We start from the raw sequence: 19775 nt of genomic DNA on the forward strand, positions 1-19775 counted from the left end.
GCTCCAGACCACAGCAACAAAATGAATATCGCAAGTCACACGCATTTTTTGGTCTCCCAGTGCATATAAAAGTTATTTACACTACACTCTATAGTCTATTAAGTTTGCAATAGCATTATGTCTAAAAAAAAAATGGACATACCTTAATTAAAAAATACTTTACTGCTAAAGAATGCTAACCATTATCTGAGCCTTCAGCAAGTCACCATAACAGATCATGAGAACAAATATAATAATAATGAAAAAGTCTGAAATATTGCAAAAATTACCAAAATGTGACAGAGGCACAAAGTGAACAAATGCTGCTGGAAAAGTGGTGCTGATACACCTGCTCAACTCAGAGCTGCCACAGTCTTCAATCTGTAAAAACCTAACTATCTGTGAAGCACAGTAAGGTGAAGTGCAATAAAAAAAGGTATGCCCCCGTGTGTGTTATGCATATAACATATAATATAGATAGATGCATGTATATTTATTATGGATATTCTATAAACATTAACTGACTTTTTTTTTAAAAAGGAGCTAGAATTTAGCCTAATAAAACACGAGTATTAATAACTCTACAAACAAGCAACCAAAATTATCCTTCAACTTTATGCTTTAAAAACCAAGGAGAGGGCTTCCCTGGTGGCGCAGTGGTTGAGAGTCCGCCTGCCGATGCAGGGGACGTGGGATCATGCCCCGGTCTGGGAGGATCCCACATGCCGCGGAGCAGCTGGACCCGTGAGCCATGGCCGCTGAGCCTGCGTGTCCGGAGCCTGTGCTCCGCAACGGGAGGGGCCACAGCAGTGAGAGGCCCGCGTACCGCAAAACAAACAAAAAAAACAAACCACTGAGAGATTACTAAAGTCTCTTGTTGGAGCCCGTGACAAACACAAACACACACACACACACACACACACACACACACACACCCCTTCTAACAAAACTAAAAAAAAATCAGAGGTTTTTATTCACTTTTCATATAAATTCATTTAAGGAAGAAGCCTTTTCACCACAACTCATTTGAGAACTCTCTCTGGTCTTTCTAACCATTCCCTTTTATAAAAGGCCAAGGGACTTATCTCAGGTTTCATGCTGGAACACAGCCAGGTGAAACCTCACCTCTTCCTCAGACACCTCAAAACAAAAGACAAACATCTATTAGTTGAATAAACTGTGTTATGACACCAAGGAGTACTGAGGCTCTTCCAAAGGCAAAAATCAAAAAGACAAACACAAGACAGGGTTAAAATAAGATTTTTTTCATTTCTGAAAACCAAAAGAAAACTCTGCAAAAGGTTTTAAACACACTGTTCTTTAAACTACATTCCATAATCATGTATTCTAATTCATACAGTAGTATCTTTTAGCCTATCTTCACAGCTCAAAACAAGAACAGTAGTATAGAAAATACCAGAATAACCAATATCAGAAACCAAATCGAACTTCCTGAGCCAAGGATCAAACAGGAAGCACGAAAGGTGAGGCCATGCACCTGCGGCGGCACCGCCTGTTGTGGGAGAGCTGTCCCATCCGCTGCCGGCCGCTCCTCCAGGTGGATGCCCAACGCAAAAGTGGACGCCCAGCCCCAGCACAACGGTCTGCACATCGCTGCCACTAGGGAGAGTCTATGTAAAACCAGACTCAGAGCAGACCTCCTGGGCCTTCGCAGCCTTCGCCCTCCTGCACCGTGAGATGCGCACAGCCACAGGGCTCCCCGACCTCCAGCTCCCTTGGGAAAGAAGCCTCTGGTTTCCCTTTACCTAGGTCTGCAAATTAACAAAGGCTCTGTGCAGCGAGGAAGTAACAGCTGCATCTACATCACTCATTAACCTAGTCCTTGCCAAATTCAAATTGTCAAATCTGAATTACAAGGTTATCTTTACGAAGTCATTTTATTTTTAAATTTCAGTCAAAATTTTCATTAAACATGCAGCTTTCAAAGTAGCAGATATCTAATATAATCAAGGGCACAACATTTTTTTAAACTTTTAACTCAGGTTCTGCCACTCTGTGCCCTCCTTCTCATTTGAAGAATACGCCAAAATCTTCAAAACATAACATATATTCTGGGCCAGAATGGACTTTTTAATCTAAGAAAGTAAGGGGGGGCACTAAATGCACTAGTAATTGGGCTAAATCAAAAGGTAACTTTAAATATGCCTATTCTAGATAATGAAACTTTTATTACCAGCAATTTGAGAAAAGACTGTTACTCTTCTGCAAAAACTCCACTTCTGTCAAATGACTAATATATATTTGCCAATATAGAGACCACTGCTGCACACGGAGACCCCCAAGTGTAGATCTGGCACAGAAGGAAAAAAATTACAACTGATATAGATACAGCCCTGCTCCCTCCCTCTGCTGTACCTTCCTTTTCCATTCCCTGTGGGAAATGACATTTTGGGGTGCGAGTGGAGGGTAGGACTGTACCCTTAGTATCAGTATGAGAATGTGAAATGTGGAAGAAGACATGTCTTTCTGGTATTTGGACATTTTCCCATAAAAACTATGATAAAAAATTATTCTGTCCCTTAGGGATTAAAAGTTACCTGATGAAAGAGATACCTAAGAATGAGCTCACATGCTGCAAAGTGGAGAGAGCATGACCTCAGGAGTAAAGAGACTCAGCATGTGTGGGGCACCTACTGTGCAGTCTCTGCGCCTCGCACTGTCATCTCATTTATTCCTCACAATCCATTCCTCAAAGTAGGAAACAACATGCCTGCTTTATAGACGGGGGGAGGGGAGAGAAGCAAGGATCAGAGACGTTAAGAGGTAAAGAGCTCCAGGACAGGAATATCAAGAGTGAAGCACAAAGACAGAAAAGAACCTACTGGGTACAAGGTGAGATAGAAAGTATGGGTAGCCCTCAACTAATTAATTTCTGAATTCCAAAAGTTTGTGTGTAAGTTTCTTTGAACTGGAACTTAGTTTTCCAAAGAAATGAAGCTACTACATGTCCAGTCTCTTATCCAAAACCCTTGGAATAGAATGTACTTTGGAATACTGAATTTTTCTCATGTTAGAGAAGTACTACAGTACCTATATGTATCTTAAATCAACAGCCTCGGTAGGATTTGGGACAATGCTCCATAATCAGATACATTAATATTTCTTTAGCAAAGCATATGAATAGTCACATTAAATGGGATAAGTAAAGAATATATATAGTCTAAACTCAGTTATCATGTTTTGCCAACAATTGAATTAGGGTAACTAAGATCTTACTATAAACTGAGTTACAATTTTTTTTCATTCTCTAAAGAAGATATACATACAGATGGCCAATATGTACATGAAAAGATGTTCAACATCACTAATCATCAGGGAAATGCAAATGTAAACCACAATGAGATACCACTTCACACCCATTAGGATTGCTACTATATAAAACAAAACAAAACACCAGAAAATAACAAGTGTTGGCAAGCACTTGTTTCTGGAGAAACTGGAACCCTTGAGCATTGCTGGTGGGAACGTAAAATGGTACAGCCACTGTGGAAAGAAACAGTATGGCAGTTCCCCCCAAAATTAAACACAGAATTATCGTATGAACCAGCAACTGCACTTCTGGGAAAACAGCCAAAAGAACTGAAAGCCAGGACTCAAACAATTATTTGTACACCATGTTCACAGCAGCATTATTCATAAGTCTAAAGGCGGAAGCAACCCAAGTGTCCACTGATGGATAAAGGGATAAAAAAGATGTGGTACAAACACACAATGGAATACTATTTAGCCTTTAAAAAGGAAGAAAATTCTGACACATATTACAACATGGATGAACCTTGAAGACATTATGCTAAGTAAAATAAGGCCGACACAAAAGGACAAATATTTTACGATTGCACTCATGTGAGGTCTACCTAGAGTAGTTAAATTCATAGACAGAAAGTAGAATGGTGGTTGCCAGGAGCTGGGGGAGGGAGAAATGGGGACTTAGACTTTCCTTTTCTCCGTATCCAGCTTAGATTCCAAGGTCTTTTACTGTACCTCATCTTTACATACATCCTTAACTTCCTTGCTTTTCTCCTGATTCACCAAAATCCCAACTCTGGTTAAATTCAATATTCCAACACAATCCAAGTTATTACCCTCATATCTGAACACTATTAGAGAAAAACAGAACCATGCTCACTAGTCTCAATTTATAATTCACACCCACTAACCTCAATGGGCCCTTGATGCTTCCCTACTCCATTTACTCTCCTGTTCTTCTAGATTATTTCATTACTTTCTCCTGTCTCTCCTCAAGCCTCCAATACCTTGTACCCCATCTTCACATTCAAGCAATGCCTTTGCTTTCTAAGAAGCAATCAAAAGAGAGCTTCTGCAGCTTTCCATGGCACATCTGTATGTCTACCCTTGTGGCCATACACCCTGCCCTTCCTTAAGGCTATGGCTGAATGGTCTAGGCTCCTACCTAGACATGACATGAATGACATGAATGACACACTAAGTGCTTTGCAAATATCAATTCATTTAATCCTTTCAGGAAACCTATTAAGTAACTTGGTTGACCAAGGTCACTCAGCAGAGACAGGATTTGAACCTGTACAGGCTGTCTCTAATACCTAGGCTCTTAACCACTATCTTAATAAATATTCAATAAAATTTTGCTAAATCATCAAATGAATGAACTCAAAATACATCTAAACAGCCTTGAATATGTGACTCATAATTAATGGGTAAATGCCTTAAGACACTAAAACAGCCCTCTGCTCCCATCCCTAATTTCAGCAATACCAAGGAGTCCACTCCAGCAACAAAAAAGCAGTCATGGAGATACCTTAAAACCCCAGCACGCTAAAACTAACAACCTCTTACTAGCTTTCAAAGCGCTCTAAAATCCAGCCCTATACCAGTAATTCAATACATTTTTTACCGTTACCCAACAATGTTGCATGCAGTACCTCTCAGACTAAACTACAGGCAGTCCTTGTTTTGCATGCTACCATGTTAACTGAAACTTATGCATATCAAAACTGAGATCCACTCTCAGTCACTACAGAGTGCATGAAGCACGAACACACTTCTGATATGCACGTGTCCGCATCAGCACAGCGCCATGCAAAGCAAGGACTGCCCGTGTTATAACACCTTGACAGGCAGCTATTGTGTTTCTACATCATTGCCACAGTATGACCTGTACATAGTAGGCCCTCAAATATTCGTTGACCTGATGGACCAATAATCACAATGTCTCTTGTATTAATACAATATATACACTGTATTCCTCAAAGCTGAAGTTAATGTTGTTTACTCTACCTGGTAAGCCCTCATTCTCTTACCTAAATCCTGCTTCTTCTGTGACCATCTCAGATCATACCAACTCTTACGAATCCTAGTATATACTGTGAACATATGGAACGGCCCATATTATTTAATATGGGCCAAGCTCATAAGATCACTGTTGAAATATAATTCCAAACAAAAGCCTATACTACTAATTTCTTATGCTTCTGTTTTTCTTTTTAGAAGTGGCTCTTTTTTATGAAGTGTTCACTGACTAGCTAGTAATGACGGAACATAGTACCAGGCAAACTATATCCTTCTCCTGAAATTAAAAACAAAACCAAAACAAAACAAAACCAATTAATAGATGACTTTTGCGGGGGGGGGGGGGGGTACTTGCTAAACATTTCAATAATGCTCAACTTAATGAGATAATGTATCACACAAAATTTAATTGTTCAAGATCATCACTATGAGCCATCACTACTGGATTTGCTTTTCTAAGTACGTTTCCTACTAAACGGTAAAAGCTCTATGAAAATAAAAACAATGTCTCATTCATAGCCCCTGCACCTAGCATAGTTTCTAGAACAAAGTAGGTACTTAATAATGATGGGTTTTTGGTTGAATGGATTCCTGTATTAACTCCTTTATCATTTATCTCTTATGAAGACTGCATAAGACCCTGTAATAACATCTTCCTGCAAAATTTGTGGAACAAAGGTTGAGGCAGTTTCTACTAAAAATATCTAGGCTCTCAAGAATGACTTTGTATGTTATGTTTATGAATGCTTTTATTATTTAAAAACATCATCTAATCTAATCAATAGTGACTCTCCCCACTGGCTTCAACCCACTTTCTCTGTTACATTAGGTCAGAGAGCTTGGGAGCTGTCCTTGACAACCTCCCGCTCCCTCCTTTACGCTGCACATTGAATCTACCACCAAGTTCTGCTGACTCCGTCTATCCATCCACTTCTCTCCCATTTCCACTGCCACCTCTCTAGTCTAAGTCACCATCTTCTTCCATCTGGATCACTGAAAAAGCCTCTAAATTGGTTTCCCAGCTTTGACTCTTGCCTAATTCCAGTCCATTCCTCATAGAGTGCCCCCCTCCAAAAAAATTAATGCAATCTGATCTTTCTATATCCTTGTTAAAATCATTCAATGATTAAAGAAGATGTGGTAGATATATACAATGGAATACTACTCGGCCATAAAAAAGAATGAAATAATGCCACTTGCAGCAACATGGATGGACCTAGAGATTATCATACTAAGTGAAGTTAATCAGAGAAAGATGAATATCATATGATATCACTTATATGTAGAATCTAAAAAAATTGATACAAATGAAACTTATTTAAAAAACAGAAATAAGACTCACAAAGAGAAAACAAACTAATGGTTACCAAAGGGGAAAGGGACAGGGAGGCATAAGTTAGGAGTTTGGAATAACAGATACACACTACTATATACAAAAGAGATAAACAACAGGACCTACTGTATAGCATAGGGAACTATATTCAATATCTTATAATAAACCATGATGGAAAAGAATTTTCTAAAAAAATCATTCAATGGTTTCCCACTACAGTTACAATAAAAACCCTAACCCTAACTCATGTCCTCAGCTTATCTCTTCAGCTTCATCTTTTGTGACTTTTATTCACTGTACTCTGGTTATACTGGCTTTCTTTCAGTTTCTCAAATTTACCAAGCTCCTTTATGCCTCTAGACATTTACACAGGCAGCCCCTATGTCTGGAACATTCTTCTTAGTAGTTTTGTGCCTTGCTGACTCTCCACTCAACCTTTAGGTCCCTGTGTACATTACCACTGCCCTAAGAGGAATCCCAGACACCCGGACGAGGAAGTGTCTGCTATAACCTCTCCCTGCATTCTTATTTTCTTCCTATTACTTATCAGTTTGTCATAACAGATTTATTTGTATGATTGTTTACTATCTGTCTCATTCATGAGGCAAAGTTTCATGAAGGCAGAAGCTATGACCTTTTGTTCAGCCTATAACTCTAGATCCATGCCGGGCACATGAATTCCAAATGAATGAACCTCATGCAGAAATACCACCATCATCAGAATTTCAGTGCACTGCCAATGAAAATAAGCACAGATTAGAATTCAAATGTCTAGTTATTTATTTGGTGCCAGATACATACATGGACAATCACAAGTTTAATAAAATGCTGGAAGAAATACACAATTAGCCAGATTATTGTCAATACAAATTTATATTGTCTCCACTCGGTCTCAGCAAGGCTCAGCACCCCTTTTAACTCTCCCTAGTCATCTTTCTCTTCACACTCCTATTATTCCAACTCCTGGCCCGTTTCTCCCAGCAGAAAATTTCATTTAAACATCTATTCATTAAACAAATATTTACTGAGCCTTTACTATATTCCAGGTACTTGGTATAAAGCAGTGACCCAAAAGAAAGTGCCTGTTCTCAAGGCACTTACATTCTAGAAATAAATATTTACATTCAGGAAGTGGTAAGTACTATATAGGACAAGCAAGCAGGTAGGGGGACACAGAGTGATACAGTGGGGATAAACGTATGCTATTTCAGTCTGGGATTTAGGAAGGGCCTCTCTGATGGGTGACAGGAGCAGAGACCTAAACAGAGTGAGCCAACTAGACGTCTGGGCCAGAGGAAGGGCAATCCAGACAGGGAGCAGTAAGTGCAGAGGCTCCAAGGCAGCGAGGTGCCTGGTGTGTCTGAGGAAGAGAAGGAGGCCTGTGGCTGGAGCAGAGCCAACAAGGGCAAGAGTGGGAGGACAACGTGGAAGAGGTGGGCAGGCACAAGGTCACGGTGGGCCTTTTTAAACAATCGAAGCAAGACTGAAAGACGCCGGAGGGCTTTCTGAGCAGAGGAGTGGTATGTTTGAAAACATTTACTCCGGGCCCTGTATAAAGAATATAGACTAACGATTGGGGTGAGGAACAGGAGTGGAAGCAAGTAGATGAGTCTGGAGACATTACAACAGCCCAAGCAAGAGGTGATGGCAGCTTAGGCTAAGACAGAGGTGGAAGGGAAAAGAAGTAGTCATATTCTGGATATATTGTGAAGGTAGAACCAACAGGATTTGCTGATGAACCGAATATGCACAGAGCATGAGACAGAAAAAAAATCAAGGATGACACTCTTTGGGCCTGAGCAAGTAAAAGAACAGAACTACCACTGACTCCTATTCTCCAATAAAAGGAACCAGAGATTGTTAGAGAAATGGTTGAATCTATAACTAGAACAACAAGAGCCTAGGATATACTGCTGTGGCCAGAAGTAAATATGAATATGGACTATACAAATATCGAATCATTTTGTTGTACACCTGAAATTAATACAACGTCATATGTCAATTATACCTCAATTTTAAAAATCGCCAAATGAACAGAATAAATTGGAGAAAGTAACACACACACAAAAACCAAAGTTAAGGGTGAGGTACAGATTAAAATCACAATAAATGTTCTCAATCTGTGTGGGGGGAAAAATGACAGAGACACGTCGGAATGATGCAGGGGCCGGCTTGAAGCTCCCCCTGCCCAAATCTGGAACAATCTGAGCATCAAAACAAATATCAATAGCAACAAATGATAAGATAACTCATAAAATAAGAATCTACAAGTCATAGATAGACAGACATATGGATGGAGGGAGGGATGGATGGATAGACTGATAGACAGGAAGAAGGAAAAGCCCTTCCTTACAGCAGTTCACCAATTAATAAACATAAAATAAATGATGGAATCAGAAAATCATCTAATTCCATCTAAAGCAACCAGCAAAGTCTAGCAGGTAAAATTTGATAAGAAACAGGATATTTACATAAAGTGTATTCCACAAGATACATATCAATAATAACAGAGGGCAAATGATTTCACAGAGGAGAAACAAGGCACGAGACCACTGTAACCAAGTGATCAAGTTAACATCACTTGTAACAGGACGAACACCTACTACGTGCCTCCTGGTATGACACGCTGACGACGACACGTCACCTCTGTAGACATTCTACAAAATAAATGACCTGCACACGTCAAAAACGTCGAGGGCGTGAAAGATAAAGACTGAGAAAGTGTTCCAGGTTAAAGCAGACTAAGGAGACACAACAAGTAAACGAAACACATGATCCTGGACTGGACAGTGGACCAGGACAAGGCTTTTTTTTTCCTTTTGCTATAAAGAACATTAATGGTACAGCTGGTGAAATTTGATTAAAATCTCCAGATTAGGCAACATGCTTCATTGGTGTTAAATTCCTGATGCGATGACTGTACTGTGGTCACGTATAAGAACGTCCTTGTTTTTAGGAAATACACACAAATAAGCAGGAATAAAAAGCATTAGCATATGTCTGCAACTTATTCAGGAAGAAAAAAAGGTTCTTAAAAAGTGAAGAACTCCTTCGAATTCCCACTGAACATCAATGTAACTTTCTACTACAGTACCTATAACACTTTTTTTTTTAACTTATTGTCCGGAAAAGAATATGCCTTCAGAGGTTAAGCAACTTGCCTGAAGTAGAAGTTAGTAAATGACAGACCAAGGCTTGACCTCAGATCTACCTGACTCAAAGCCAATACCTGGTTAAATCATAAGACGGTGAAATGCCGAGTAAATGTTTGCTGAATATTTATACCGTTGTCTTTAGTTTTCAAAAATACTCTACCTAGGGCTTCCCTGGTGGCACAGTGGTTGAAAGTCCGCCTGCCGATGCAGGGGACACGGGTTCGTGCCCCGGTCCGGGAGGCCGCTGGGCCTGCACGTCCGGAGCCTGTGCTCCGCAACGGGAGAGGCCACAGCAGTGAGAGGCCCACGTACCGCAAAAAACAAAACAAAACAAAACAAAAAAACTCTACCTAAACAATCTATTCACTAATGGGTCTCTTAATCCAAAGAGTCTCACCTATGCAACAGGAATCCCCAGCATCAGCCTTATAAATTCTTAATTTCAAGAAAAAAGACAGAACTCAACTTGGCTTACACAGTGAGTTGGAGGCAAAGAAGGAAAAGACAAAAGATAAATAAACACAACCCAAAAGAGCCTTTATGATCTACCCCTGCACTCTTCCAATCTGTTCTCCTGCCATTATCTACACCCTGTATTCTTCACATTTTCCCCCATTTTCAAATCTTCGCACTTCTGTTACTTCTGATTATATGGGACCCCATTCCTTGTCATCCTGATAAACTCCTATACATTCTTAAGACCACCTCAAGTAGTATTTCCCCTCAGTGAATCCTCCTCTGACCTCCCCAGACAGAAGTACATACTTGCCTCCCATACTCCCCAAATTCCATGTATTCTATAATTAAACTTTCACATTAAGGAAATTATCTATTTACAAGTCTCTCCTGGCTAGAGAAGGAATCCTGTCATTTACCTTGGCATCTCTAGCATCTGGCACATAAGTAGGTTCTGTGTCTGTACATTTATATCTTGCTACGTGTTAACAAAGGATTAAGGCAGAAGCATTTAATAAATATTTCCTGAATTGATGAATATGTGTTTTATCACTTGAGAGAGGCCTGGTTTTTGTTTGTTGGTATAATCCTAAACTCTTCTTCATACATAAGACAGAAATTATTGATAAATAAACCAAGCTCATTTGATACTGGTAGTCAAAACGGCGTGTTTATCTGCAAAACCAAAGCAGTTATCATGCATTTGAAAAGAACACCTTAACCAGCAAACTATGCACACGCACTGACCACATCTATTCGCAGATCAGATGGATAAATTGCTATTACTGCTTTACCCACAACATAATTAATCCTCTGTTTCTCATCCATGAACAAGCTGTTTGTCCCATCTGAATATTCAACTTTACCTGCAGTGCCTGTTCTTGGATATCACGAAATAATTCCATATCTTTCTCAGTCATGATTTCCTGGCTCCCAAAAAGCCGTTCCTCACTTTCTTGTTTGCCGTCCCAGCCATCCTGATTGTCTGCACATTAAGAAAGGGCTCAGGTTATTAATGCTACCTTCAGTTTAGTACATGAACTAGAACAAATTTCAGAAGTCTTAATATTATTTATATAAAAGAGAAGAGGATAACATTAAACTGACTCCCAGAAAGATACTAGTCAATAAACAATATGTACATATTATATCTGCCTTATAATGAAAACCCTGAATTGACTTAAAGCTGCTTAAAAATACTAAACAACTAAATTTAAACTTCATTAAAAGAGATTATACTTCAGTATATACATACATACATATAAAAGTAGAACAGGAAAAAGGTCTAAGAAGTATGAAGTCTATTTTGAAACAACATGAATATAAAACTTTTAATATGAGTTTAACATGTCAATATGCAAATGTTGCTTCTTCGTTCTTTGGTAGTATGGAAGAAGTTTATGTTATAGCAAGACATAATTTTCATCACTTCAGAGCAAAACAAGGAAATTTTGCTCCTTTTAAAATTCTCAATGATTCTGCAATGTTCATAAGGCCAATACATTCTTATCTCAACAAAAAGATGTATTTCAAAGAGCTACTTTAACTGATGCCAAGTACTACCAACTCCCGTCACATTCTGGGTACTCTTTTAAAGCACAAACTCCAAAGCCTGACTATCGCAGATGGTAGTCCTCTGGGTAAGTATGACAAATTATAATAAGCATACACTAAATGATGCACTTTCCTCAAGTGGGTAGAGAAATGAGCGAAAGGAGCATTGGGGGATTAACTAGATCACTATCCTTTGCATTTGAAGAGACACTGATGTGGTCTCACTTCCTCTCTGTTTGAGTATGGCTGAAAAAAACCCATTAGTGACAGATAGTTCTCTTTTAAACATCAGTTGCACATACAGTTACTCATTTAGTGTAAGAAGAAGGACAAGGACTCACTCTTGACAATATTCCTAAACAGAAAAATACATATATAATCTGAAGACACTCTGTGCCTTTAGTGCCCCCTAGTGCATGACACAGGCGGACGCAGGCACAGATCTAGCACCGTGCTCCGCAGCATTGTATCAGATGGTGCAGACTGCTTCTTTTTTTTTTTTTTTGGTGGTACACGGGCCTCTCACTGTTATGGCCTCTCCCGTTGCGGAGCACAGGCTCTGGACGCGCAGGCTCAGCGACCATGGCTCACGGGCCCAGATGCTCCGCGACATGTGGGATCTTCCCGACCAGGGCGCGAACCCGTGTCCCCTGCATCGGCAGGCGGATTCTCAACCACTGTGCCACCAGGGAAGCCCCAGACTGCTTCTTAAACTCTACAATTCATAAAGAAAATGACAGAGCCAACTAAGGCAAAAGCTCATACCAATGCCAAAAGCTCAATACTGGTTCTCCATATACTTTATACATTTGCTCTAATAATTTCTAACACTTTCCAGCAGATTCTTCTAATAATCCACCACCAGTGAAATGGTTAATTCAAAAATGCCTTTTATCACGATCTGCTTTAAGAGATTCCTTCCTAAATCCAACCTAAATGGCTTGCATTTTTTCTGAGATAAATGCACTCAGAGTGGAGCTTATCTACAGTCAACATGGCCGATAAAGACATGAAAAGTACTTAAATGCTTAAATTGTAGTTAGTTGATTGCCACTCAGGTGAAAAGCCAATCAATACAGCATAGAAAGGGGGGCCTGACAACGAAGAGGATTTTCCTCCCCTGCAGTGGACCGATCAACCATTGATAGAAGCAGGAACGGTGAGGCAGTGACTACAGTCACCAATGGGGCACTGCAGGGGAGGAAATAAAAGCTAAGGCAGTCCTTGCAGCACATGAGACACTCCAGATTCGGCCCTGGGATCCAAGAGCCCATTCTTGTTCGTCTGCTCTCCTCAGAGCCCTTTCTAACTTTCTTCACAGGGTTAGGCTCTCACAACTCAACAGCGATGAGACCAGCTCTGATTATCTGGACAGCTCATCAAAATGTTCTCCTCTGACTTGAATTACCTGCTATACTTTTAACTCTTCTCCACAGATGTTTTCTACTTTGAAAACTAGGGACCTCGGCCTGACACATAAGCAGATGGTCTGAAGCTGTGGTTCTCTTTCTCTCTCTTTTTAACTATAATCCATGAAAAATTACAACTGTATTTGCCAAGATCTGAAGTAGAAAAATCAATGACCTCATCATATTTGCATATAATTTGGTCTTTCACTTATGCTCAGATCAACAGCATTTTACTGGGTTGGCCCAAAACTTCGTTCAGGCTTGGAAAAACCCAAACGAACTTCTGGGCCAACCCAATATTTACCTATACTCTGCAATTTCCTTCCAGGAACAGAGTAAGCATCTTGATGTTCATCACAGAATTTATTTTGTAATTTATGAACTATTACGTAAAGTTATCCTTGAGTCAAGGTTATACACCAAACTTCTGTAGGCGGATTCTTTGTGGCTCCACCCAAAAAGCATCTTCTTTTGTCTAAAACTCCTACTTGCCGTTCTCCAACTGCATCTCTAGCCTCTAAGTTCCTGCCACAGTTATCACCTGAGTATCACCTACATACATACCTTTAGCACACTCTTACAGTCCAAGACCACTTCTTAATAATCAAATATAAATCTACTCCAGATAGCTACTGTTCCTCCAAATAACACGCTTCAGCACACTCTTGGCTGCTCAGTGAACGAGCTCTCACCTGCGGGCCAGTCTGAAGTGCCTGGTTTCCTGCTGCCCTTTTTCCTGACTCTGTATTGCTCAGAGTAGTCCACCACTTCCCCTCGAGGTTTCCGCCCATCGGGGGACGGGGTAAAGAATTTGGTAAGGCCATCGATGAGCCCTTTGGTTTTCTTATTGAACTTCAAGGGGACGCTGCCATCTCTGCAGAAGTCCAAGCCGTCTATTTGCTCTAGATATCCGTCTTCTGAGGACGATGCTGACTGGCTGGAGAGAGTGATTTTACGTTTCCGACCCCTTCCAGGGCCTGTTCGAACTTTGCTGAAGGGACCTTTTGACCTAAAGAATCAAACAGGGAAAAGGGAAACTATTAAAAAGAAATCTTTACATGGTTTCTATTTAATATATAACACACAGTAAATAACCTACAACTATATTTTAAAAATCTATATTGTTAAGAATATTCCAGAAACTGTAAATATTATATGACTAAAAAGTAACATTATTAGAAACATCTATTTCTGGGAAGCCTATTCATTTTACAGTGAAACGAATCCTAGGCCAGGAGTCAGAGGGCATATCTGAGCCATAATTCTGCCACTTACTAGCTGCACATCTTGGACAAATCACATTCTCTTCAAACAACAGTGTCTTCATCTATACAATGAGAGTCGTACCAGAGAAAAACTAAGACCTTTCCAGGTATGAAGTCCAAGGATCTCTGCACCAACTCAGAGTTATACTCTTACCTCTAAACATAAGGATGGGTTACTCTCTGCAAGTCAGGAATCAAAAGATCTTTTTACAGGAAAGTTAAAGCTTGATTTAAGATTTAAAGTATGAACTACAATACTGGTTCTATGTATTTCAAGCTGCTAATGCCCACTCATTTCAGCTATACTACCTTCGTCTTAAGTGTACAAAGGGTGGGTAAATTTTGTGAGAGGTTGACAGGCCTAAAGATAGCTTACATATCATCAAAGGTGAATTACTGTAGAGATACTCCAAAGAAAAGAGAAAATTAGCTACTTAATCTTGCCCCACCTCCTCCAGACCTAGCCCAGTTTTCTAGTCCACAAGAGATAATTATATCCCTGATTTCTGCTAACAGATGAAAATTTACATTATTTTACTTCAGGACACAGAAATGGGACTTAGCTATGACCTCAACAGGAGAAGCTTTCCAGCAATCTGTACATATAACAGAAATAAACTACTGAGATTACATCAAGAGAAGAATCTGTGAAATGCTTCAATAACGTAATTTTTCTTCCGTGTTGTTTAGGTAAAAGAAGCAATCTAAGGTAACGGTTTAGAGCCAGACCTTGGGGCCAGCCTATTGGGGTTTTAATCTCAGTTGAACACTTACTACAAACTATGCAAGTTAATCGTTCTAGACTGCAGTTTCCTCCTTTGAAAAAGGAGAGTACCAACAGTACCTACTTCACTGGGCTGGTGGGAGAATTAAATGATTTAACACACGTCAAGCACTTAGAACAGTGAGTGCCTTGGCACTTTATTAAGAACTCAGTAAGAGTTAGCCATTATTATTACATAAACGTGGCAGCTGTGACAACTGCGTGTCTTTTCACAGAGCAAACAAGTGAACCCTGTGCTACAGAGAAGACCCTACGCTCTTCTCCCCTCACCTTGCCACAAGTACAACTTACACCGTGTTTTGTTTCTTTAACCTGTTTTTTGGACGTCCTATTGGATTAGCATAGCGCCGTTTTATCTGTGCCGCCTTCTTCTGTAGAAGTTTTCGTCCTTTTTTCCTAGGTCGACATATCTGACATATCCACATGCCTATAAAGAAAGAAAATTCCACATAAAAGCACAATGGACATAAATACACTGAAAGCGTTCAGATACTCCAAGCCAGGAGTTCTTAACCTCTTTCAGGTCAAGGACTCTCATTTGAAAATCTGATAAAAGCCCCCCAGAAAAATAAACATGAAAACATACACACACAAAACTCTACAAACAACTGGAAGAGACTCACAAATATCCTGAAGGCCACACATGGCTGAAGTCCACTAATCCTCACTTTATACCCAGAACCCACATACGGGCTTCTAATTACTGTTCTGCAAGAAAAGAAGCCAGGTTCCCATAGAGGAATGGCTGAGTCCAGGACTGGAGCTGGGAAAATACAAGATAACCTGGAACAGCTTGTGGTGCCAGGAAATAAAGAAGTGCTCAACAGATGATGAAGGCATGTGAAAAGGACCCAGAAGCCAACGTGAAGGAACTCCCAACAGCCAGATCTGGGTCAATCCAGAAAAAAAGGAATAATCACAGCAATCGACTATAAGCCATAGAATAAAATAAATATCCATGAGTCCATAACGATTTGAATAGCTGAATAAATAAATAAGTGGGAGAAAGGGATCACTCTTTTTCTTTTTTTGGTTTTTTGTTTTGTTTTGTTTTTACACGTCCATTTATTAAACAAGAACTCCTTCATGACAATTTAATACGGTATTTATTAACGATTAGTGTTGATAAAATTATTTCCCCCTACATATAAAAGTACAGATTTGAACACTATGAAAACAATCAGGACAAGTACTGTGAAAAACTGGTTCTTCAAAAGAAATAAAGGGAGAAAACTGAGGGCAGCACGAGGCTTTGTCTGCCGTCAGGGACAAACCAACAGGAGCAAAAGCTTTGGGGTCCCCAAATCACTCCAAATGGATGGAGTCAAACCTGGGAGCCCGTGGGAGCCAGGTGGTGCCCACCCCAGGGCATCCATATCGGCTTCAGAAGCCAGGATGGGAGCTCTGACAGCAAAAACTAAAGTTTGCCAAACAGGCCTCACCTCAGATCATCCCACAGCTGGGGACCACTCTTTCTTACAGCAGAATTACAGTTAGTGAATGTAGAAGAAATGATGGAAATAGAAAAATCATCACTATGTAGACAAAGACCACAGTAAAAAATGGTGCATGCACGAATCAATGACTGATGCTAAAGGAGATACAAAGCAGAAAAAGAGTAACTTTAAGGTGTCTGTCAAGTCTCTCCACTATAATCAAGTGATCCAAGTTAACACCACTAGTAATAAGACACACCAGTATAATATACCCCTGTTATGATACACTAAGAGGGCACAACATCACTCCTCTAGTATTCTTGTCAAACTGCATAGCCTCAATCTAATCACGATAAAGAAAGAGACAAACCCAAAACGAAGGACTTTCTACAAAATACTCGGCCAGTATTCTTCAAAAGTGTCAAGGTCAGGAAAGACAAAATCAGAGGAATTGACTGGAAGAGAGTAAGGAAATGTGACAACTAAATGTAATGTGACATCCTGGATTGGATTCTCAGGACCAGAAATTCAAATAAGGTCTGTAAATTAATCACATCAAATCAATGTTAGTTTCCTGGTTTCAATAACCGTAAGATGTTAACATTAGGGGAAGCTGAGTCAAGGGTACAATGAGAACTCTCTGTATTATTTGTACTATGTTTCTGTAAATCTGAAATTATTTCAAAATAAAATGTTGCCTGCTTTAAGCTTCCATAAAACTTCTTTTGTAGGCATTAAACACACAGGAATGAAGTCCTAAGAAAACCTTTACTATCCTGACGGACTCTCAGAAGGCCTCTTCTCCACATTTCAAGTAAACGGAAGAGGCAGGAAATGGGGGATACTTATGCTTCCAATACATACAAATGTAGGCTCTTCAAAAGGTGACACTCAATAGTGGCACAGAGGGACTCAAGTTAAATCCTGAAGTGGAATAATTTGACTATAACTAAGGTTGAGTCCCTTTCCATCAACAGGAAAAATTTCTTCAAACAGACACATCAAGTATCCCATAAGCATTTTACTTAAGAAACCTATAAATCACAAAATCTGAGTTGAAAATGGAATTTATGGTAAGACAAAGCAGGGAAGACTGATGAATTTTTTTTAAAACTATAAGCATATGACAAGATGGAAATCCAACCAACAGGCAACTGTATCCCAACTAAACACCTTTCAAAGAACAGGAGTCAAAAGAATAGAATAACATTATTAAGCTGTATGCTTCTGATTTGGGCACCTGTTGTTTGCAAAATGTTATAAAATTTTTAAGGTTTTCAATAAATCAGAGGCCCTAATAGCTTTAGGCCCCTCAAAAGTGATGAGCTGTGATATAATCAACATGACCTAATACAATTTCACTTCTTCCTTTCAAGAAATAAGATATTTCAAACTATTACTTCTTATTACTATTACTTATTATTATAAGGCAAGTATTTTGGCCTCTAGCTATAGAGCTGGCAAAAAATTATAAATGAACACCTTCATCCTCCATGGATACTTAAATAATGAAAACAGAGGAAACTAATAATAAATCGGCACCACATAAGAATGTTAGGATGCCTAAAGAGAAAGACTATCCCCACCTTGAGGGTGACTGCGCGCTCTCTTCCTACTTAGACACCGAATAGAGAGATGCAAACGATTCTCTCATCGTAACAAAGCAGACTGAAAAGCGCTTTCACTAACCTGCCCTTCTATATCGCCAGGCTGGTTTCAGAAAGTATGTCTTACCTTTTGGCATTCGGGTGAGTGGTGGATCACAACACTCCATGTGAAAACCTCGGTCACAGGAATCACAAAAGAGCATGTTATCCTAAAGAAGAGAAAGAACAGTTCGGTTCAACCTTGCGAAACATGTAAGGATCATGACTTCATGAAACCTAGGAAGCTCCTTTCCATAAAGAAGATGAGTTACCAGAATAATAAAAGTTCCCTTAATTTGTATTAGCTGAGTAAACGGACAGCCTGAGTTAGCAAGTTTTGCCTCATCCATCTTTAATAAAGAACTAAAGTTTCATTACTTTTAAGTTTATCCAGTAGCCAGATACAAGCTAACTTTAGTCTGTTTTAATAAAAGAAGAGAAACAGATGACTGTAATTAATACAACTGACCATCCCTAAACGAATACCTCCATATTACTCAAACAAATTTCACGAGTATTTCTTTAAAGTAGCTAGTCTCTCTGCAAACATACAATTAAGGTGCTTTAGAAACTACCTAGAAATCATCCAAGTGTCAATGAGCAAGTATGCTAAACTAATGATGTGTAACTTGAAGGAGCTACTGTTCTAAATTCTGCTGGACCAAGTGACGGAAATTAACCAACCATACTTAGAGGAAAATGCCAGTTGTACGTTCTACTTCTAAATGAAATATTCACATTGGAAGACGAAGATACTCACTGCATTTTTGCCTTGATCTCGACAGGAGCTGCACGTTTTACACTCGATGCACTGCCACCGTAAGGCCTTCACTCTAACCGTTAGCTCGGGGGAAAACTTTAAACAGGATGGATGACCTAATAAGGGGAAAGTTCGCAAATGAAACAATCAAGAATCATTTTGTAACTGTATTAAAGGAATGAGGTAGAAAAGGGCAATTTTCTTAAATCAAAACATCAAGGAAAACAAGAAGCCCCTGGAAGCTTGCCACACATGCTTCATCAGGACTGGGCACTCAATTCAGTTTTCTGTGTGCTAAATACATCACCCTCCCCAATCTGATTATAAGAAAACTTGACAGACTCCAAACTTTTTATTAAGCCTGTACTAATTAAAGCACTATGTGTGTACACATGCTCCCATGCATACGAATACAAAACATGCCTGGGCCATTTCTGGAAGAGTAACACAAAAACTGTTTACAACTGTAACATCCTAGGATATAGAGCTATAAATATTTTGCAGGAAAAGGATTTTACATTTTACTTTATATCCTTCTGTGCTCTCATTTTTAAAACAATAACATGTTACTTTTATAACTAAAAAATATATTTTTAAAATCCCTTCATTTAAAAGTGAGTTATGTGCTCATGATTTAAGGCACTCAAGCTAAAACTAAAACCTAAGCAATATTTCTATTGTGATCAAAATTAATAGTAACAGAAAAAAA

At 39.4% G+C, this 19775-nt stretch overlaps 1 protein-coding gene across 3 annotated transcripts in view; it reads right to left on the minus strand.

Moving 5' to 3' along the window:
* KAT6A (lysine acetyltransferase 6A) overlaps positions 1–19775 on the minus strand; it is a 102443-nt gene that overhangs the window by 28545 nt on the left and 54123 nt on the right. For 2 of the 3 annotated variants that reach the window (XM_059049494.2, XM_067022314.1), the window contains exons 4-8: positions 19067–19182; positions 18395–18476; positions 15516–15651; positions 13868–14184; positions 11079–11197 (exon numbers count right to left, since the gene is read on the minus strand). In XM_059049494.2, coding sequence (XP_058905477.1) covers positions 11079–11197; positions 13868–14184; positions 15516–15651; positions 18395–18476; positions 19067–19182 — 770 coding nt within the window. The remainder of the gene's footprint in view (positions 1–11078; positions 11198–13867; positions 14185–15515; positions 15652–18394; positions 18477–19066; positions 19183–19775) is intronic. The other variant, XM_059049495.2, reaches the window with a different exon arrangement.

The sequence above is a fragment of the Kogia breviceps genome, chromosome 20 (genome assembly GCF_026419965.1).
Source record: "Kogia breviceps isolate mKogBre1 chromosome 20, mKogBre1 haplotype 1, whole genome shotgun sequence".
Taxonomy (NCBI): Eukaryota; Metazoa; Chordata; class Mammalia; order Artiodactyla; family Physeteridae; genus Kogia; species Kogia breviceps.